General features: G+C 49.7%; 1 protein-coding gene across 1 annotated transcript in view; it reads right to left on the bottom strand.

Annotated features, from left to right (window-relative positions):
• The window catches only part of RASGRF1 (Ras protein specific guanine nucleotide releasing factor 1), a 129737-nt gene that overhangs the window by 60834 nt on the left and 46735 nt on the right, over nucleotides 1–22168 (bottom strand). Inside the window, exons 6-10 of the mRNA XM_024232549.3 lie at nucleotides 13774–13853; nucleotides 10443–10636; nucleotides 9729–9838; nucleotides 6061–6179; nucleotides 3637–3797 (exon numbers count right to left, since the gene is read on the bottom strand). Of these exons, the coding sequence (XP_024088317.2) occupies nucleotides 3637–3797; nucleotides 6061–6179; nucleotides 9729–9838; nucleotides 10443–10636; nucleotides 13774–13853 (664 nt within the window). The remainder of the gene's footprint in view (nucleotides 1–3636; nucleotides 3798–6060; nucleotides 6180–9728; nucleotides 9839–10442; nucleotides 10637–13773; nucleotides 13854–22168) is intronic.

The raw sequence follows: 22168 nt of genomic DNA on the forward strand, positions 1-22168 counted from the left end.
GCTATTGGAGACTAGAGCATAGTGATTAAGAACACAGACTCTGGAGCCAGACTGGCTGGGTTCAAATCCCAGCCCTGCCACGTGCTGGCTTCTTCTGTCTCACTTCCCTTATCTATACAAAATGGGGAAAATGGTAGTATCTGTCTCAGTGGGCTGCTCTGGGAATTAAATATACATAATATATTTGAGCGAGTTCTTGCCCCATAGTAAGCATTATGCAAGGGCTTGATGTTATAAATACAAGTTCATTATTACATAATTAAGAGTGACAACGTCTGCTATCCAGTGAGCACTGAGTGTGTACCTGACACGAGAACTCCCTCACTTACTCCTCACAGCACTCCTGTGAAGGAGGTATTTCTACACCCTTTATGCAGATAAAGAAACTGAAGCCTGATGAGGCCATGTGACTTGTCTGAGGTCACCTACTGGTGGGTGGCAGTGCTGGGATTTGATTTGATTTCTGATTCCATGCTCTTTGCCCATGTGCTAAGAGACTTTTAAAACTAAAAATAGCTGGGTGCAGTGGCTCACGCCTGTAATCCCAGCACTTTAGGAGGCCGAGGCTGGTGGATCACCTGAGGTCAGGAGTTTGAGACCAGCCTGACCAACATGATGAAACCCCGTCTCTACTAAAAATACAAAAATGAGCCAGGCATGGTAGCGGGTGCCTATAATTCCAGCTACTCAGGAGGCTGAGGAAGGAGAATCTCTTGAACCTGGGAGGCAGAGGTTGCAGTGAGCAGAGATTGCGCCATTACACTCCAGCCTGGGTGACAAGAGCGAAACTCCACCTCAAAAACAAACAAACAACCCCCCCGCAAAACCCCCACAAAAAACTAAACACAAATAAGCAAACAAACAAAAAACTCCAGATAAAATAAAACTAACATAAAAACATGCTTTTGGATTTTCAGAGCCTTCATGTCTTCAGTTTAACCTGCCCCCACTGACCCCCGCCACACCCCCAGCCTAGACAGAGATCTTCTCAGTAGAAACTCTGGAGCTAATAAATAATGAAAGCTTTCTTTGATACATAACTTGGTTAAAACAGAAGTATTCAATATTTGTAAAGTAATTTCCCCTTGTGCAGCCAACCAGCTAATTTGTGGCCATGTGAACATAAGCAGTATATTCCCTGAAGCCATTGCTGGGTCTGTTAGCTCTGCAGGAGGTTACGGGCCAGGCATCCAGGGTCTGGAAGAATGGTTTATCTGATGCTGTGACTTAATTAAGAGCACCCTCTGGGCCAGGCGCAGTGGCTTACGCCTGTAATCCCAGCACTTTGGGAGGCCGAGGCACGCGGATCACGAGGTCAGGAGATTGAGACCATCCTGGCTAACATGGTGAAACCCCGTCTCTACTAAAAATACAAAAAATTAGCCAGGTGTGGTGGTGGGTGCCTGTAGTCCCAGTTACTCGGGAGGCTGAGGCAGGAGAATGGCGTGAACCCAGGAGGCAGAGTTTGCAGTGAGCTGAGATCACGCCACTGCACTCCAGCCTGGGCGATAGAGCCAAACTCTGTCTCAGAAAAAAAAAAAAAAAAAAAAAAAAAAGCACCCTCTGGCCCTTTCCAGGCCATAGTGTGTTCAGGCTTCCAAGGTGATGAATGCAGGGCTAGGGGGACTGTAGCTTACAGAGGCAAATGCTTCCTAATTGACAGCAAATCCACATCCACTGTGAGCTCACTGCTAACTTATCTGTGCAATGTCACTGTGAGGGTCAATGTCCTTACTTGATAGAGGAAGTGTGGACAGGGGCAGGGGTCTTTTCCAGGGTCACATGTGTGTGAGGGATGGAGGTGGGACTGATGTTGAGCTCAGAGCAATGGGACAAGCAGTGGGCTGTGTCAGGGGACAGGAGATCCTGCCCAGGCCACAGGCTTTACAGCAGAGGTGGCACTTGAACAGGCCTTCACGTATGTGAAGGCGGTCTGCCAGGGGAGAGGAGGCTGTGTGGCTGAACAGACAGCATGAGCAAAGGCCCTGGGCCTATGAGGAGTCAGGAGCGGGTCTGAGATGCTCATTCCCTCCACCTTTAGGGATGAGCTGGTGAGCTGAGTGTCAGGGCCTCACGCAGGGCTGCAAGGTCCTGAGGCTCTGTGTGGAGCAGCTCAACAGCCTCCAGGGCTCCTGTGCTGGAGGAGGGGATGCCTGAGGTCACTGGGAGGGGCTCTGTCAGAGCTCCTTTGGGGTGGAGATGAAAGAAAGGCTCCGAGTGATGCCTTGGCCCTCAGCCAGTGGAGGCCCTCTACCCTGCCCCTCACACACACCACACACAGACACAGACACACACACCACACACACAGACACAAAAACACATACCACACACACAGACACACAAACACATATCTCACACATAGACGCACACAGATACACACATCACACATACACACACACACACATACACACAACACACATCACACATACATACACAGAGATACATGTACACAAAAACATACACCAGACACACACACATATACACATATACCACACCCACCCACCACATACATACATATAAACATACACAGATATACACATAGATACACAGACACATACCACACACATATCCACCACACCTGTACACAGAAAGACAATACATATACACACATACATATGCCATATACCATATACACACACATACAATGAACACACACAAATGCACAGAGACACAACACACATAGAGACAAACACATACACACACTATACACAAATACACACATCATATACACAAATATATACACACACATACACACACCACACACACAGACACAAATACATATACATATACATACATACTGATATGGTTTGGCTGTGTCCCCACCCAAATCTCATCTTGAATTGTAGCTCCCATAATCCCCATGTGTCATGGGAGGGACCCAGTGGGAGGTAATTGAATCATGGGGGTAGATTTTTCCCATGCTATTCTTGTGATATTGAATAAGTATCACAAGATCTGATAGTTTTATAAAGGGCAGTTCCCCTGCACATGCTCTCTTGCCTGCTGCCATGTAAGACATGCCTTTGCTCCTCCTTTGCCTTCCACCATGATTGTGAGGCCTCCTCAGCCATGTGGAACTGTGAACCCATTAAACCTCTTTTTCTTTGTAAATTACCCAGTCTCAGGTATTTCTTCATAGCAGTATGAAAATGGACTAATACACACAGAGAGATAGAAACACATACAGACACACACACATATACATACACACCATGCACACATACACACACGTGCATATACACATACATACACACACCACATATACAAACACACAGACACAAAAACACCACACATACATACACACAAACACACACAGACACACACACATGCACACACACATGCCTTTTAGGGGTTTGTCCAGGCCCTCTGGCTCCTCTGCCCAGGTACCCAGCGTGGGGAATCTGAGGCCCTCGATTCTCACCTTCCCAACTCCCAGGATTTTGCTAGTGGAAAATTGGTCAAGTTCTGCTTGCTCCAACTGGCCAAACTACGGGGTGTGTGTATATCTGTGTGTGTGTGCATGCACGTGTCTCCGACACCCCTGCCCACCACCTGGGCCCACAGACCCTATGGCCAGGTCAGCACCTGCGTGACCCTGGCTGGGCAGCCCCCAAGCCCCTCTCCTGCAGCCCTTACCTTGGTCAGGTGAAGCTTCCCTCCAGAGCCTCTGGTACAGATAATCAGATGCTTAGAAAACAGGAAGCACTGTCGCTCACCCTCTTTCTTTAGGGAGAGAGACCCCAGGCGCCCCCTGGTGATCTTGCCCTTTTCAGACATGGGCACCTGGATGAGGGAACCTGTGGGTGGAGGAGAGAGACTCTGAGCCCATCTCCCAGGGTGACCTTTGCCTCTGACCCAGCCTTGAAGGTTGAGATGCTGGGGCAGCAGCAGTGGGACAAGTCCATTCTGGTTCCCAGTGACAAATGTGCCCCTGGGATGCTCCTTTAGGCCTCTCTGCAGGGCCAGATGGCTGGGGGATGAGAGGTGATCAGAGAAGCTCCATGCAGGGCCCACTGACGTCCCAGCCAGGGGCTAGGGGCTCAGCAAGCAAAGGAACCCAAAAGGGCGTGGCCCATGTGGTAAGAATGAAGGGCTGGGCTGAGGTCTGGGGATGGCAGGGAGCTGAACAAGTGGGGAGCTGGCTGCAGGCCCCGAGGGGTTAACAAGATACATTGCACTCCTGCTGGGAACTGCTTAGGGCAAACCCTGCCTCCCATCCTATTTGTAAAAAAGATGGCTACTAAGATTAAAAAAAAAAAAAAAAAAAAGATACATTGCACTCCTGTTGTCCACAGCCACGGCAGACATCACCAATCAATCACTGCACCATACTGCAGAGCCCAGACAGAGCCTCTCAGTCCTCAGCGCAGCACTCTAGGAAGCCATTACTGAGCAGAGTAGGTGCCTGTCATGAAAGCCATTGCTGCCCTACTCTGGTGTACCCACCCTAATACTTACCCTACAGGCCCCTCCCCACTGACATCCACAGCTCCTCACTGTCCCCAGGATTCAGGCACTCGAGGCCTCTCCGTGGTCTGGCTTGGGCACACCTCCCAGCCTCCACTCTTACCATTGTCCCCTTCTTCTGCCTCACATGTAGTTCTGGGTCAAGTTAGCCTGAGTGTCACTCGTAGTTCTGAAAAGCCCTTCCTTCACTCTGTCTTCCCTGTGAATTCCTGCTTATCCTTGGGAAAGCCCTCGTGACTCTCTTGGCCCTGCTCCAGGCCACCACTCTGCCTGCTGCATCAGGGAGATCCACCTGGCACACGTTCCTGCATTTGTCCCCTCATGACTCTCTTCCTCTGTACAATAGGCTTCCGGAGGGCAGGGCTGAGGCTATTCTCTGAGTGTCCCCAGAATCCCCTGTATGTCTGGCATGAGCAGGGCAGGTATCAGTGTTGGCTGCATGACTGACAAGTGAGAAATGCCTTGCAGAATCCACTCATTTTGTTTCTAGGTGCAGCCCAGCTGGAGAGGGAGAAAATGCCTTGGCTCAGGGTGATGGAGCGGATTTCTGGTCTGTGGGGATACTGCCCACCCCAGGAGGGGTCATTTCTTGGGCTACTTCCAAGCCAGATCCACTTGGGGTTCCTTCAGAGGCGGCCTAAAATAGTATGTGAGTATATTTCTGGCACAGAGAATGCCCAACACAGACGAAGGGGAGCCGAGAAACAGGCAGGGCTGGCTCTGAGCTCAGCAGGTCACAGGGTGGGCCTGGGGAAGGATGTAGGGGCCACCGTACACAGGGGCTGGGACAAAACTCCGAATAGGTGATACCCTTGTCCAAGGCAGCTGCACAGGCCAGCGGGAGGCACTGGCAAGTATTTCATTAGGCAGAGAATCCCAGGGCTACAGAGAAGGGACTCTGGAGGTCCGTTTGAGGTGGAGGTCACCTGTGAGGCATGCCAGCAGGAGCTGAGTCTCCCACAAAACATGGAAGTTGAATGTGATGAATTTCCAATGCATTGCAGTTCTGATGTCCGTCCCCTGAGCCACAGAGAGCCTTCACCCGCCCCTCTCAACGGGGCTGTGCCTCTCAGACACTGCTCCCAAGGTAAGCGAGGCTGAAGCGTGGGAAAGACCTTCTACCCATGAGAACCACTGGGAAAATGGAATCTCCAAAGCAGCAGAGGATGATCAGGAAAGGACAGGGGAATGGACCCAACACTGACCTCCTCCCAGACACTGAAAACGCTTCTGACTCACAGAGACAACTGTTAGCTCCTCATCCCCCGCCCCATACTTTCTCCCCAAAAAGGACATGTCGATGTTTACTATGACATACAATAGACAAACCAAGGCCATCTGGGTAGAATTCTGTTTACATCTGGAGAGAAGGAAACTGTGAAAACCAATAATATCTGCATCTATATGTATAGATACTGACATCTACATATAGCTGTTGCATTCCGCCAGCAGCCTGGGAATATTCTGCAATCACATTGGCAGGTCTTGGCATGTGGCAGCCAAACCAACTGCTGGCGTCCCGGAGTGCCGACTCCCTCCCGCTGCTGGGGCCCACCTGGTGGGGGCAGGGGAGACAGGGTGCAGAGGCCATACCTTGTCTCACAAAAGTCTGGCTGGTGTCCAGGAGGATCTCACAGCCTTCGATGATCATGCGCTCGATGGCCAGGTTTTTCCGGATGTTCTCCGTCTCACTTACTTCATCGTGCATTATTCTGTGGGGATGGGAAACCGCACAGTCAGAGACAGGCTGCCCCTACTTCCCAGGGAGGCGAGAATGCCAGGCTTCTGGCCAGACCTGGGAAGAAAGCCTGGCACACGGATTTTCAGGTGCAGTCTGTGGTCATGGAGGGGAAGGGAGTGTGCATTTACTGAGTGCCTGCTGCATGCCGGGCACTTCATAGGCATGACCTCATTTTATCCTTCTGACAGCTCAAGGAGGCAAGTGTTCTTATTTCAGAAAAAAGAAAACAGAAGTCAGCAGCTATGAAGCAGATCCGTCAGATTTTAGAGTCTGAACTATGTAGAACAGACAGCAGGTGCAGCTCAGCACTGGGAAGGATATGGGAGCACAGGAGACATCCCGTGTTCATGACCCTAACCCTCATCCTTCTACCAGCCTTATTCCCATCCCAAGAACAAAGCTCATTACTCCCTCGGGGCCTTTGCACTTGCTGTCTCTTCTTCTTGAATGCTCTTTCTCCAAATATTTGCATAATTGCCTCCTTAATATTGCTTGGGCCCTGAAATGGCTTACCTTTTGGAGCACCTGGCAATCCCGCTGGCTCAGGGGATAACTGACCCTAGCCTACTTCTGTAGGCTCTGGACCTTCTGGGAGGGAATATAGACAACTCCCCTCTTTCGCTCTCCGACTGCTGTAATACCCCTCCTCTCCAAGAGATGGCGCCATCCAATAGCTTTTACAAAATGGCGTTGGTGGGAAAAGGTGGGTGTGAGCTGCCAATTTTGCCTTGGTGGGTTTCTAGGAGTCTTGGGAAGGTAGTGAGGAATTTGGCAGGGTCAGGGTCTGGGGAGTGGGGAAGGGGGGCTTCTAGCAAAAGTACCCCACCTACTCCAGGCAAAGTACAAAACCTTTTATCTGCTGCTGATGCCTGAATTTCCACAGTTAAGACCAACAAGAAGGCTGGTTAATATGTGTGGCTTACAAACTTCTCTCATAGACATTATTCAACTTAAACCCCAAAACAAAGATGACACTGCCTTTTCTGGAGCTGGATCTGTGCTTAACTGAATCAGCATGACATTGACCAGACTCCTCAATCCCTCTGATCCTTAGTTTCCTCATCTACAGAATGATGGGGTGAAGGTGGAATAAAAGGGATTTCAGGTACCCGCACATGCCATGCCATGCCTGGCACATGACAGCTGCTTAAAGGGTAGTAGTGATTGTTGTTGCTATTATCATTGGTTGCAAAAGAGTTATTATTATCGTTCCTGGTTGAGGACATGCATTTTAGGCTTAAATTCACTAGACTAGTGCTTTAATAAGTGGACCAGGGCCTTTAGCTAGAGTCTCTTCCTTGGGAGCCTCAGTTTCCCCCTTTCTTCCCCAGCAATGCTCTTCTTGGAAGCCCAGGCCCCTGCTTGATGTTTGAGAGGGAGGTACCTCTGGACACATGCTAGTTCCCTAGAGATGGATTCATTATGGAAGTAGCCAATGGTAATTAAAACCACTTCTCTTGATGAGGGTGGGGTTTTGCGGGGGAAGCCTGTGTTTGGTAAAACACAAGGCGGGTAATTCCAAGGTAGCAAAACTAGTTTTCCTGAGCAGCTGCAGTTTACACATTCTAACTTCCAGTCCCAGGTGGGGGTCTGTGTTCGGGACCCATAGGTGCACACAGCTGGGGAGCTCTGGGAAGGCAGTGGGAGTTTCAAGGCCGCGAGGCTCCCAGGAGCCCTGGAAATGATGATTTGGGTTATCAGTGAGCAGGGAATATAGGGGTCAGGATAAAAAGGTGGGATGAAGGCCCAGTCCCCAGAGGTGGGGAGTGTTTCTGAGCGCAGCCTAGGAGGGGTTTGGCTATCTAATGGCTTCCTGCTTGTGGCAGCGTGAGAGGAGAATTAAAGGGATGCTGTCATGGTGATAGGAAAACCTTCTGTGCCACTCGGGCTGGGTTCAGGGCCAGGTACAGGCAGTTGGGTGGGAAGAAGGAAGAGTAGGCCACACTCCTAGGATCCCGGGGATAAGGGATCAGGGTCTTATGTCAAATACCTTGGCACCATGTGCCACCTGCAGCTCTGTTTGCAACAGGATAGGATATCCCTCAGCAAGAAGGAGCCCGCTGCCTTACCGGAGTCCCAAACCTTCTCCCTTGGGGAAGAGTGTGCGGGATTTGGATCCCTGGGCATGGGAGGACTGGAGTCCCTCCACCTTCCTGCTCAGTGGTTTCGTTGCTCTGCAATCACACCCTGATGACATCCTTGCCCTGATTCTCCACTCAGGTGTGCAACTTGGCTGGGTCATGGAAGGATCAGGGGGCAGCCTATACCCTGTGCTGTCCCTCCCTCCACCCAGCTGGGAGCTGTGGCCTGGTTGGCTGCCCCTTGCCAGCCTCAGGAAGACTTTTAGGGCACTGAGTGTTTGGCAGTGCTCTGGGTAGGGCCGGGGCTGGATCCCAGGCCCTGCAGACTGACCTTCTTTGTAGCCCTTGGCAGCCCAGTTCTGACCACAAGGCCCTTCCTCATCTCTTGGTCTTCACAGGGTGCATCGCCCCGGGCTCAGCCTCTGGTTCTCATCTTTTTCCTGCCCAAGCTAATTCCCTTGGTGATCTCGCCAGTGCTGTCACTTTAAACACCATCTGCAAGCTGATGATTGCCGGATTTCTCTTTCCCCTCTGCTCCAGACTCAAATTCCCCAGTCCCTTCTTGTCATCTCCACTTGGACATTGAATTGGCACCTAAGTTCAACACGCTCCCAAGAAAGCTCCTGAACTCCCCTCCAGACCTGTCCCTCCTGCAGTTTTCTCCAGCTCGGTTGATGGCACCTCCACCCTCTGGTGGCTCAGCCCCACATCCTCAATTACCCTTGACTCTAGTCTTTCTCTTTCCACATCAAATCCATCAGAAAATCCTGTTGGTTCCACCTTCAAAATGCATCCAGGACCTGAACCTCTTCCTGGAACCTCTTCCTGGATGACCACAGTCATCTGCTGCCTGGGGTGCTGCAAGAGCCCCCTCGGTGCTCCCCTGTGTCTGCCCTTGCAGAGGAAGCTTCCCTCTGGGCTTCAGGAGCTGAAAGAGGGCGAGGTGAGGGGCCTTGACCAGAGGACTGGGGCACTAGATTGGACAAGCCATGTGCTTATCCAACCACTGCCACTACCTGCCTCCGGTTAACTAGAGCCTTGGGCACACAAGGGCCTGTCACCCAGGACCCCCTCTGGGCCTCCTATGGCCTCAGGTTTTGACACATTGACACTGGAGAACAGAGGAAACAGGCAGAGAGTGCCTGGGAGTCCCGGACAGTCTCTCTCCTGGGAGGTGTTGAGTGCCCAGGGCCCTTCCTCGGGCCCCATCTGTGCCAGGGATAGCACAGCACCCACTATTCCTGCCTACCAGGGCTTGAGTTGTAATCCCCTCAGGACCACTCCAGGGGACTCTGCTTTGAGCTGTGGCAAGCTGTGCCCCTCCCTTACAATCCCCATCTAAACTCGAGCTTTGTCAGGGGTTCAGCGAACTCCTGGTAAGGGGCGTCCTCAGCCCCGCCCTGTCTGCCGGTCTGGTGCACTGAAGAGCCAGGCCTCACCTGGACAGCTCCTCCAGTTTGGACTTGGCGTAGTCCAGGCTGTTGCGCTCAACGTGCTCATGAGGCGTGTGGGCCAGGAGCTCATGGAGGGTCAGGATGTACCTGGGGATCTGCGGGCAGGTGGGAGAGGTGAGGGTGGAGAAAGAGCCAGGGAAGTAGGGCCGGGGAGCAAGGCAGGGGCAGACAGGGAGTGAGCGAGAGAGAGAGAAAGAGGGAGAGGGAGAGGGAGGGAGGGAAGGAGGGAGGCAGAGAGAGAGAGGTGGCGAGGGCGGGGCAGAGGGAGAGAGAGAGAGCGCACGAGCATGGGGTGCGGGCCGGGGGGAGAGAGAGAGAGAGAGCACGAGGGGGTGGTGGGAGAGAGAAAATGGTTCTTTTAGCCCAGGGGACTTCCATGAGCAGTACTGAGGAAGGAGATAGGCTGCCCTTTGGTCACAGACTCTAACTTGGAGGCTCTTCCAGGGTCTTGTCTAGGGCTCTGCTCTGGCTGAGGGTGGGGTGGGGTGCTCAGGAGCCAGGAGAGAAAGGTGGGGTGGACAGACCCGCAGTCAGCTTGCCCTGCACCCAGCATTGTCCGCTGCTGGCCCTAACCACCTCCCCCTCCCCGTTTGGCAGCCCAGAGCTGGGGCGTGTTAGGCACTGTGTCCCCACTGCCATGGTCCATCCCCCATGCCTGCCTCCCTGACTCTCCCCCACCCAGGCAGGGCCGGACGCCACCTGGAACATGGGGTAGGTGAGGAAGGTCTCCAGCGTCCTCTCCTCGCAGTCAGGCTTGGCCTCGTAGTGCTTCAGCAGCTTGTCGAAGTCACGGTTCTGCTTGCAGTGGGCCAGGATCTGCAGGCTGTACTGGTGGTTGCGGACGAACTCTTGGTAGATGTTGAGCATGGGCAGCAGGATGTCAAATAGGTCAGCTGGAAGGATGAGGCAGTCAGCGGGTGGCCAGGGCAGCTTGGTGGGGACAGAATCCCCTAGGCCCTTGGCTTCCCCAGCTACACCCAGAGAGGCCAGGGGCCAGGTTCAAGTTCCTCACCCCAGAGACATCTCTGCTCTTGGGGATGACTCCAGTACCACTGCCCTATCCAGTGCTAGTAGGTGGGCCCCCATCATTGGGACCACATTAGAATCACAGACTCTTAGAGACATGGGGCCCTGTCTAGTCGACACTTGTGATGGGACTGTCAGAGAGAGGAGGTAGAGTGGGCACTGTGGGGTGCCACCCGGATCCCCCCAGCTGCCAGGAGTGCTGGTGGCCGATGGCTGTCAGCTGGGTCCCTCTCCAGGCATTGCCCTCAGCTGGAGGAAGCTGCCTTGCCTGGTCTGTCCTCCCGCATCAAGTCAGGACATCAGTGTGAGGCCACCCCTTCTCCAGAGCTTCCTGTGGGGTCGGCTGAGGCTTCTGTTGCAGCTGGAAGGCTGCCCAGTTCCTCCCTCTGCCTGCCCCCGTGCCCTATGGTGCTATGGCCTAGGACACTCCCCAAGAGGCCTCCCTCCCTCCTGCAGTCTCCCTCCTGAGACAGAAGTGGCCTAACTGAGGTCACAGGGCAAGTCAGCAGCCGGCCTGGAGCTGGGTCTCCTGACCTCGTGATTCCAGGATTTCCTACCGTATGACACATGAGTCTCTGCTCCTTCGTTCATCTGTCATTGTCCCATCAGGGCTTCCAGGCTCTGCATTATCTAGTTCACCAGGTGGGGCCCTTTCTGCCTATAGTTCTGTCTAGAGCTTCCTGGGTATATAACTTGCCTTTCCAGTGCCCCCAAGTCCCAACCAATCTCCCCAACTCTGCCCTTCAACGATTTGATAGGCTGGGATGGAGTCATGTGAAACATCTTCTTTCTTTCTTTCTTTCTTTATTTATTTGATGGAATCTTGCTCTGTTGCCCAGGCTGGAGTGCAATGGTGCGGTCTCGGCTCACTGTAACCTCTGCCTCCTGTGTTCAAGTGATTCTCCCACCTCAACCTCCCAAGTAGCTGGGACTACAGGTGTGCATCACCACACCCAGCTAATTTTTGAATTTTTGTGTTTTTTGTAGAGATAGAGTTTTACCACGTTGGCCAGGATGGTCTTGAACTCCTGCCCTCAAGTGATCTGCCTGCCCTGGCCTCCCAAAGTGGTGGGATTAAAGGCGTGAGCCACTGTGCCTGGCCTTGAAACATCTTCTTCTTTTTTCTTTTCTTTTTCTTTTTTTTTTTGAGATAGAGTCTCGTTCTGTCACCCAGGCTGGAGTGCAGTGCAGTAGTGAGATCTCGGCTCACTGCGACCTCTGCCTCCTGGGTTCAAGCAATTCTCCTGCCTCAGCCTCCCAAGTAGCTGGGACTACAGATGTGCACCACTACACCTGGCTAATTTTTGTAATTTTGGTAGAGACGGGGTTTCACCATGTTGGCCAGGCTGGTCTTGAACTCCTGACCTCAGGTGATCTGCTTGCCTCCGCCTCCCACAGTGCCTGGATTAAAGGCGTGAGTCACCACGCCTGGCCAAAACATCTTCTTATAAGTCCCATTTAAGAAAGGAAACATGGGCCGGGCGCGGTGGCTCACGCCTGTAATCCCAGCACTTTGGGAGGCTAAGGTGGGCGGATCACGAGGTCAAGAGATCAAGACCATCCTGGCTAACACGGTGAAACCCTGTCTCTGCTAAAAATACAAAAAATTAGCCAGGCGCGGTGGCAGGTGCCTGTAGTCCCAGCTACTCGGGAGGCTGAGGCAGGAGAATGGCGTGAACTGGGGAGGTGGAACTTGCAGTGAGCCTAGATTGCGCCACTGCACTCCAGCCTGGGTGACAGAGCGAGACTCCGTCTCAAAAAAAAAAAAAAAAAAAGAAAAGAAAAAAAAGAAAGGAAACATGGTTTCCTTGTAATCAACTCTAGATGGTAGCTCATGTGATGGGTGTCTGACCACCTGATGCACAATGTCTTCAACAATGCAACTGCAGAATATGCGGACCCCATCTTTCTAAGGACACTTCTTATTTTGACCTTAGAGAAAAGCACGGGTCTTTGACTTGAGAAAAATAATAGGGTCTACATCCCCCTGGGAAGCCTCCATGCCTGAAGGCAGGGGAGCTCCGGAGAGCCAGGCCTGGGCCCGCTCTGTGTCCTCCACCTATGCAGCCTTTGCTATTCCTTTACTTCCCTAGGCCACTTTCTTTGCCTCCATCGTGGAGGCGACACCAACACTCACCTTTATCTATCAAATTAAGAAAGTGAAACAAAAAAGAAAGACATTTGGTACAGGTTGAGGGTGAGATGCAGGAGGTTCTTCTGTCTGTTGCTTGTGGAACTTAGAGCAGTGCAGCCATCTTGGAGAACAATGGGACAATATGTATGAAGCAAGAGCCTTTCACATGTTTGGATTCTTTGTTTTAGCAATTCTGCTCATTGGAAACCCACCCCAAGGAAATGATCTCTAATATGGAGAAAATTTCTCATGAAGAGACGATTATTTCTAACAACAAAAAATTGGAACAACTCTAAGAGCCAACCATAGCAGATGGTTAGATAAATGACAGTGCCTTCATGGGTAGTGGAGTATTACACAGCGATCATAAAGCATGCTTTTGGCATGAGAAAATGCTTATGGGATAATGCTAAGTAAAAGAAAAAAAAAACAACACACAGCAAGATACAAATTCTATATTCAGTATGTTTGCAATTATGTAAAGTGGAAAAAAACCCAAGATCTATGCACAGAAAAAAATTGGAAGAAAACACACCAAAGTGTTTATAGTGGTTATCTTTGGGAAGCAGAACTATGCTTGATATTTTTAAACATTTTCTACTTTTATGGGTTCTCAATTTTTCTGAAATGGATGTGTATACATTCTTTATAAAAGGGGAAAGTGGATAGGAAACTAAAAATATATCATTTCCTCTTAGAAATATAGCATTTGCCAACTTGTCTTTTCTCTTCTGCCCCCTCTGAGGGATTCTGTGGGTTTTAAAAAGTGACACTCTATTATGCTCTAGAAGGACAAAACTGCCCCAGCCTTTTGGGGTGGCCCCGGGAGGGGGACTTCTCTGGGGGCCTCAGTGAGGGCTGACTACTCACCCAGGACCAGCGTGGGCCAGCTGGAGATGCGGGCCTTCAGGCCTTGGTAAAAGATCTGATGTAAAAACATGATGGTTTCGCTGAAAGAGAAAGCACAGGGTCACCTCTGCCCCAGGGACTTCCTGCTCCTCCAGAGGTGACTGTCCCCAAACCTCCTGCGTGACTTCAGCAGCGAACTCTTTTCTCATGCGAGACCTTACGTGAAAAATGCATCGGCAGGATGGATGATATAATCTGGGGGGCCTGGTGCTAAATGAGAATGCAGGCCCCTGGTTAAAGAACTACTAAGCATTCCCAGATGGTGACAGCACAGCATTAAATCAAGCCCAGGCTCGTCTATGCATGGGGTGGCACATCCACGGGCCAGCAGAGGGCAGGGAGCTGCTCTGGCCAGCGGCCTCTGTCTCCTCAAATCCTGGCCTGCTGGGCCCCACACCCCCTCCCCCAAGTTTTCTTGGAGGAAACCAGGGCTCTGGCAAACACGAGTAAAAGCCATGGATCAACAGAAGAGCTAGAGTTTGGGATTAGCACAGAGAGGGGCTGAAATCTGCCTGATGCCCCTTCCCGGCTGTGAGACCATGAATAAGTTACCTAAGGTTTCCCAGCCTCGAGTCCTATCGCGTAAAATATGAAGGTGAAATGAGGAAGCCCCTGGAAGCAGTGGGACAATTCGAGTGCCCAGTGCACAGGAGATGCTCGGCAAACGCTAGTTTCCCAACACCCAGTAACCGCCCCCGCTGTTTGGAATCAAAGTCAGAGAAGCCAAAAGACCCAGAGTCCCGCTGCTTGCAAAGCCCCTGTTTTGTCGCCACATAACGTGCTGAACTCGTATTCTCATTGGCAGCTTAGCGCGGGCTGGGTACAGGCTGCCACATTTGCCGGGCCTTCCCCCCAACCCGTTTTCCACCCACTGCTCCCCAAGCAGCTGGTCCCAGAACACAGTCCGGGCGTCTCCTCTCCCAGGACAAGCTGTGAGGACTGAGAGAACACCAGAGCGAGGCGGCTTCTGCTGCTTCCTGAAGGTACCCCCATTTCTTCCTGCCCAATCATTTCTCCCCTGCTCCTTAGCTCCTACCACCTTGGAGACGTGGGGGTTTCCCCTAGATGCCCCCTAGGCTCTTTGTGGTACACTCCATTTATGGATAGGAAAACTGAGGCCCAGAGAGAGAAAGTGAGTACCTCAGGAGTCAGGGACAGCCCTGAGCCTTTGGGCCGGCCCCTCTCTGTCCCTGGAATGTTCTCCTGTCTTTCTTTGGCGGCATTCTCCACGGTGTGCTCTGGGCTCCCTCCCACCTCTGTTTCTCCAGTGCTTTGTTTGGCTGTTTGAGGCACCTGGTGTTTCCCCCCTTGGGGTGCTGGCCCTTCTCCCAGCAGTTTGTGCTCTGAGGCAGCCCTCCTCCATCTCACTGTCTCAGCACAATGAGAGCCAAGGGTGGAAGACATCTGGTGAGCACAGAGATGCTCCAGCATCGAGGCGGTGGGGGGCAGGGCACAGGGGCCAGTGGATGGAGGGGGCTCAGAGGTTAGAGGCTCAGGACCCCAGAGGGATGTGAAATGTCCTGCGCATGCCTGCTTTGCAGAGAAAAAGGTAGGGTGGGGAGAAAGAGGATGTGAGAGAGATAGCAAGAGAGAGAAAGGGGTGAGGGAGGTAAGAGAGGAAGGGAGGAAGAAAGGGAGGGAGAGAGAACAGAACAGAACGCAGCACCTCCAGGCGAAAGGGTGAAACTAGCAACTGCATGCCACAGAAAACATAGAAGAAAAGGAAAACTGAGAAAGACTGAAGCCAATGTGAACTTAAAAATCCAAGCAGAGAAGACTTTGAGCTCTCACTTCTGAGTGTAGATCCCGCCAGTATTGTGAATTGTCTGTCATCTCCCTAAAGTTCCAAGAGAAAGAGTCCCTCCAGGTATAGCAACTTCTTATGACCCTTGGTAAGGCTGGTTTCTGTCTGGCTTGATCCCCAAATGAGTTTGTTGAATGGATAAATGTTCCAATTTTAAGAATTTTGGGGTCCACATGTGAAGACCCTTCAAAATGTCCAGTAGCAAGAGATCAACCCAGGGGTGCATAAGAGTGCAGAGAGGGAAGAATGTCTGACCTGAGGTGGGAGGCAAGGAGGTCAGGTCAGGGGACTCCCAGGGGTTCTTGAGGGAGCCATATTTGGCAGCCATCCCCAATCTTTTTGGCACCAGGGACTGGTTTTGTCGAAGACAATCTTTTCACAGACGGATGGTGTGGTGGGGGTGGTGCGGTGGGGGGATGGTTTCAGGATGATTCAAGTGCATTACATTTATTGTGCACTTTATTTCTATTATTATTATTATATTTTTGAGGTGGAGTCTTGCTCTGTTGCCTAGGCTGCAATGCAATGGCACAATCTCAGCTCACTACAATCTCCTCCTTCTGGGTTCAAGCGATTCTCCTGACTCAGCCTCCCGAGTAGCTGGGATTACAGGTGCGCACCAGCATGCCAGGCTAATTTTTGTATTTTTAGTAGAGACGGGGTTTCACCATGTTGGCCAGGCTGGTTTCAAACTCCTGACCTCAGGTGATCCACCTGCCTTGGCCTCTCAAAGTGCTGGGATTACAGGCGTGAGCCACCATGCCTGGCCTATTTCTTTTATTATTACATTGTAATATATAATGAAATAATTATGCAAGTCACCATAATGTAGAATCAATGGGAGCCCTGAGCTTGTTTTCCTGCAACTAGACGGTCCCATCTGGGGGTAATGGGAGACAGTGACAGATCATCAGGCATTAGATTGTCATAAGGAGCACACAACCTAGATCTCTCACATGTGCAGTTCACGATAGGGTTTGTGCTCCTATGAGAATCTAATGCTGCTACTGATCTGACAGGAGGTGGAGCTCAGGTGGTAATGTGAGCAATGGGGAGTGGCTATAAATACAGATGAATCTTTGCTTGCTCATCCACAGTTCACCTCCTGCTGCAGGGTCCAGATTCTAACAGGCCACAGACCAGTGTTAGTCTGTGGCCTGGGGGTTGGGGACCCCTGATATATAGGATCTTGACATATATCTAGATCCTTTTAGATAACCCTGAGTACTGCCATGGCAAGACTTAGGATAGCCATTCCCAGACAGCTTCAGCACAGCAGACAGCTGTTGAGGATGGACCAGGGAGGAAATGAACCTTCTTATATCCCAATACTGCACATGCCTGTGTAGCAGCATATCAGGAACATCATAAGCTAGAATTATAAAAATATAGTTGATGAAGCCTCCATTTCTAAGGTTAAATTTAAAGAATTTCACTTGTAATCCTACTACTCAGAAATTACTATCATTGCCCAGCCAACTAAAAAAATTATCTCATTTTGACTTGATTTGCTTAAAAAAATCAAATTATTAATGGGTTGGTTGAATATTTTTCTTATATATTGGCCATTTGTATTTCTTTTTAAAAAATTGCCTAGTCATGTTCATTGCTATTTTCTCTCATTAATCTTTTCTCTTATTAATTTTAAATAACTATATTAAATGTATAGTCTGACATCTATGTTGTAGACATCTTTGCTCAGCTATTTGCCTGTTTATTTTGTGTCTGGTGTTATTCTGAAGTTTTTCCATTTTTCCTTGTAAGGCAGACCATTTTCTTTCTGCTTGGCTTCGGGAATCATATCTTTCCCCACTCCCAGACTGCTTACATACTCACGTATATATTATTTTATTGTTTCATTTTTACATGTAAATACTTAACTATTGTTTGCTTTGGTGTACGATATGAATAAGGGAGATAGACATAGCCTTTCCCTCAGTTTGGTTAGCCAATTGTTAATTCTGTTAATCAAATATACCAGCTTTTTACTAGGCTGGTTTTTCATAGTTACCAAATTCTTGCCAGGTGAGGTGGCTCACGCCTGTAATGTCAGCACTTTGGGAGGCTGAGACAGGTGGATTGCTTGAGTCTGGGCACTATAGGGAGACCCCGTCTCTACAAAAAATAAAAAAATTAGCCAGGCATGGTGGTGCACACCGGTGGTCCCAGCTACTCAGGAGGTTGAGAGGATGGCTTGAGCCCAGGCGGCAGAGGTTGGCAGTGAGCCAAGATCACATCACTGCGCTCCAGCCTGGGCAACAGAGTGAGACCCTGTCTCAAAAAAAAAAAATTCTAATATATGCTTAAGTCTCTTTCTGGACTTTCTATTTTATTTTGTTGATCTTGGATTAGTCTTAGGTTGTTTTTATTACTTTACAATATATTTATAAGCCTTTCTAATATACTTTAATTACAGGTAGGGAATTCTTTAGTTGTTTTTTAAGAACGTTATCTGTTTATATGCATTTATTCCTCCAATTGAACGTTAAAATCATTTTTCTAGGCTGCACTTTGATTGGTATTACATTAAATTTACAGAATATTTTGGGTGAAATGACATCTTTACGACACACATCTTTTCATCCAGGTGCATCTCTCTACTGTGTCTTTGTTGATGCCTCATCACATAGGTCCTGTGTTTCTTCCTAGACAGTTTATGTTCTTGTTGCTATTTCTCATAGTATATTTTCTAAGTGGTTGCTGTAGATATAGAGAAAAGCTACTGATTTTTCTTTTTTTTTGAGACAGGGTCTTGCTCTGTCCCCCAGACTGGAGTATGGTGGTGTGATCTCGGCTCACTGTAGCCTCGGCCTCCTGGGCTCAAGTGATCTTCCCACCTTAGCCTCCTGAGAAGCTGGGACTACAGGTGTGTACCACCATGACATTCTAATTTTAAGTTTTCTGTAGAGATGGGATCTCCCTATGTTGCCCGGGCTGGTCTTGAATTCCTGGCTAAAGCAATCCTTCTGCCTCGAAAGTGCTGGGATTAGAGGCATGAGCCACTGTGCCCAGCCTGATTTTGCTTATATTTTAACAACATGAACTCCTAATAGTTTTTAGGATTTTTTTTATTGACCCTGGCCTCGGGTCTACCCCGCAGAGCTGCTTCTCCTTCTTCTCTTCTCATCATATAGCAGCCCTTCCCACCAGCCTCTCAGACAGAACCTGGGAATCACCTATCACCTCCTCCCCCTTCATCCCTATATCTACTCCATCAAAGCTGCTGATTCTGCTGTCTCCTGTCTGTTGCATCTGCCACCCCTGTCACCTCTGCCTAGACCGTTGTCAGTGGGCCCCTAACTGGTCTTTTGCTTCCATTCTTGCCCTTGGTCTACCCATTCTCCACATAGTGGATTCACCTCTTAAAAATTGAATCTAATCGGGGGAGTGGCCTTAACTTGGCCTTCAATGCCTGGTGGGAACTGCCTCTGTCTGTCTCACGGGCTACTCCCTCTTCCCTATGCCCTCTTACCACTCTGGCCTTCTGTTCCCTGGATTTGCTTTCTTCTGCCTTAGGGCCTTTGCACAGGCCATTCCCTTGGCTCTCACCACCCCCTTTGTTGGCATAGCTCTTCTACTTATCAGAGCAAGAGTGAGAGCTAGAGAGAGAGAGAGAGAGAGAGTCTGTACACACACAAATGTGCTATTTTTAAAATCAAGTTTTGGTAAAAAAATTGAGAAGTTTTCCACTTTTCTCATATGTTCTATAACAGTTTAAATAAAAATTATTGATTCTTTTAAAATGCCAGTTCATTGCAACTCTCTAAGGGGAATATACCATGCACCTTTCTCAAATCTACATGACCCCTTGAAGGTGGAATACCTAATAACATCTTGCAGAACTAGTGTTTCATTCACTCGTTCAACACATAGTAATTGAGTACCTACTAGGTGTCAGGCACTTGCTCAGACAATGGTCTCCCTGTGTCTGACTCCAGCAATGATAAAAACAGAAATAGTTCCCATCAAGGCTGCTGGATGCACAAATCTAGTGGGCACCATTCACAGCCTAGTGTATGTCAGGCGTTGGCAAACTATAGCTCATGGGCCAAATCTAGCATAGCTGCTGTTTTTGTATGGCCTGAGAGCTTAGAATAATTTTTACATTTTTAAATGGTTGAAAACAAAAGAAAAGTTTTATTGTAATATAGCCACACTCATTTGTTTTTGGATTATCTGTGACTGTTTGGTTGTAACAGAAATGATATGTCCCACAAAGTCTAAATCATTTGCTATCTGGCTCTTTACAGAATAAAGTCCACCCACCCCTGTGCAATGTGAATGGTGCTCCCAGAATTGTGCAGTTCACAGCTGGTGCAGCTGTAATCTATGGCCTTGTCCCCATTCATATTGAACAGTTAATATAGTGAGAGACCTAGACACAAAAAGAAATCTTTATTTAAGTGTGATGCATGCAACAAAGAGAAGCATAGGGGCTCTGGGACAGCATGACAAGGGGACATAAGCCAATGGCAGCAAGGGATGTGGGGGTGGTCAGGGACATGGCATCCAAGGAAAGACATGAACAAAGAATAGGATTGCTGTTGGAAGGAGAGTGGGGTAGGAAGAATGTTCCAGCCAGAGAAGTGGCCTGACTGCAGGACATGTTCGTTTTGCCTGGTTCCCTCCCTGAGCCCAGAAAGGGGCATGACGTACCCAAGGCCAGTCCAAGGCAGATAGGGCTGCGCAGGAGCAGGACAGAACCAGGCCCCTTCACTCTTGCCCCAACACCCTGCCTGTTGCATTGCACCAGTCACTCATCATGGGTTCCAGGGCCTGCCCCTTGTCACCCTCCAGCCCATGCAGACAGGATGAATTGATTGTGGCATGCTCCCCTGCTGAACCTCATCATTCCCTCAGCTCAGGGCTCCAGGCAGCCACTGCCAATCAGTCAGTGCAGGAAGCAAGATACAAACCATCTGCCACTGGGACAGGATGCCTCTTGTCATGGGCAACACCTGTGGTTCCCTGCACATGGTGCTGGGCATGGTTTTTATTAAAGGGAAATAGCCCGTCTCTAAGCTTATTGTCTTGGCTGAACAAAGCCTGCTGCAAATGTTTAGTTCAAAGATCTTTTCCCCCCTATTTGAGAAGTACACAATTAACACCCTCCCCAGCTCTGCAACATCCTCAATGAATCTACCAAGCTGGAGAGAGGCTTCTCTCTTCCCAAGGACCTTTTAAAATGAGCTTTAGTAAATTAAATCACCAAATTAGCATCAGGTTTCTAATGTGGCTGTATATTTCAGCCTAAAAGCAAATCTAGGGGACAGCTACATATGAAAAAGCTTTCCAGCAAGTGAGCTGGCAGCTCCACCGTGGCTTATGACACACAGACCTCTGTGCTGTGGTCTGAGGCAGGGAGAGCAGTGAGGTTCATGTCCTGGATCAGCCCCCACAGCGTGGACATCAAGTGAAAAGGTGGGGCTCACACACAAGGGGGAGTTCTCCAACAGAGGGTGCATGCCCAGACCTGTGCTGTAATGACCCACACTCATTAGCAGTGGGGGCAAGGAAAATGGGTTGCTGGAGAGAATTCCAGCCCATTATTTAACAAGGCAGCAGGGGGAAGCTGGGGCCTTACTATGAAACAGATCTAGGTTACAATCCCAGCCTGCCCCCACTCGCTGTGTGCTATTGAGCATTTCCTGCCACCTCTCTGATCCTGGCTCCAGCCTCATGGGTGCCTCTGAGGATCAGAAAGCTGCAGGCCAAGTGCTGGCAGAGAGCCCAGCACAATGCAGGTCCCATAAAGCCCTGCTGTAGTGTGGGAAGTGTAGTCCAGAAGCTTCAATCCTGCAAAGTGCTGAGTGGGGGCTGTTTTAAGGTCACAAAAAATAATTCCGGCTGTTCCTTATGTTTGCAAAAAAGCATAGAGCTTAAGATAGTGAAGCTTGTGCTGTCCCTAAGTGACCATGCATAAGGTGAGGATGATCTGGAGGCAGTCATGTTCCAACTCCTGCTTCCCACCCTGACCCCTGGGGAAGGAAAGATTTCTGGCTTGCACCTGTTTGAGAACAGGGACCAGGGTAGAGGAGAGGAACCAGCCTCATCAGACTTGCAACCATTGATATAACCACCAGGTCTTCTCACTTAATCTAGGAAGACAATAGAGTAAATTACATTGACTGATTTTCAATGTTGAACCAGCCTTGCATTCCTGGGATGGATCCCGCTTGATCAGGATGTATTACTCTTTTTATATACTGCTAGATTCACTTTGCTATTTTGTATATATGCACATGAGGGATATTGGGCTGTAGTTTTCTTGTGATGTATTTGGTTGTGATATAAGGGTAATGCTGACTTTGTAAAATGAGTCAGAAGTGTTCCTTCCATGTTATATTTGATTTTGATTTCTTGCAGGGTGCATTATTATGGAGCACCTGGGCTATGCTGGGCTCTGTGCTAAACACTTTACACCAAGTCTCTTCTTTGATCCTTCAGTGCCTGTAAGAGGCAGGTACCATTCCTGGGGCAGCCTTTTCTGATGACCTCTAGAGTCCATATTCTAGAGGTCTTGAGAATTGATCAGGCTGCTGCTATTTTTTC

Source organism: Pongo abelii, chromosome 16 (assembly GCF_028885655.2).
Source record: "Pongo abelii isolate AG06213 chromosome 16, NHGRI_mPonAbe1-v2.0_pri, whole genome shotgun sequence".
Taxonomy (NCBI): domain Eukaryota; kingdom Metazoa; phylum Chordata; class Mammalia; order Primates; family Hominidae; genus Pongo; species Pongo abelii.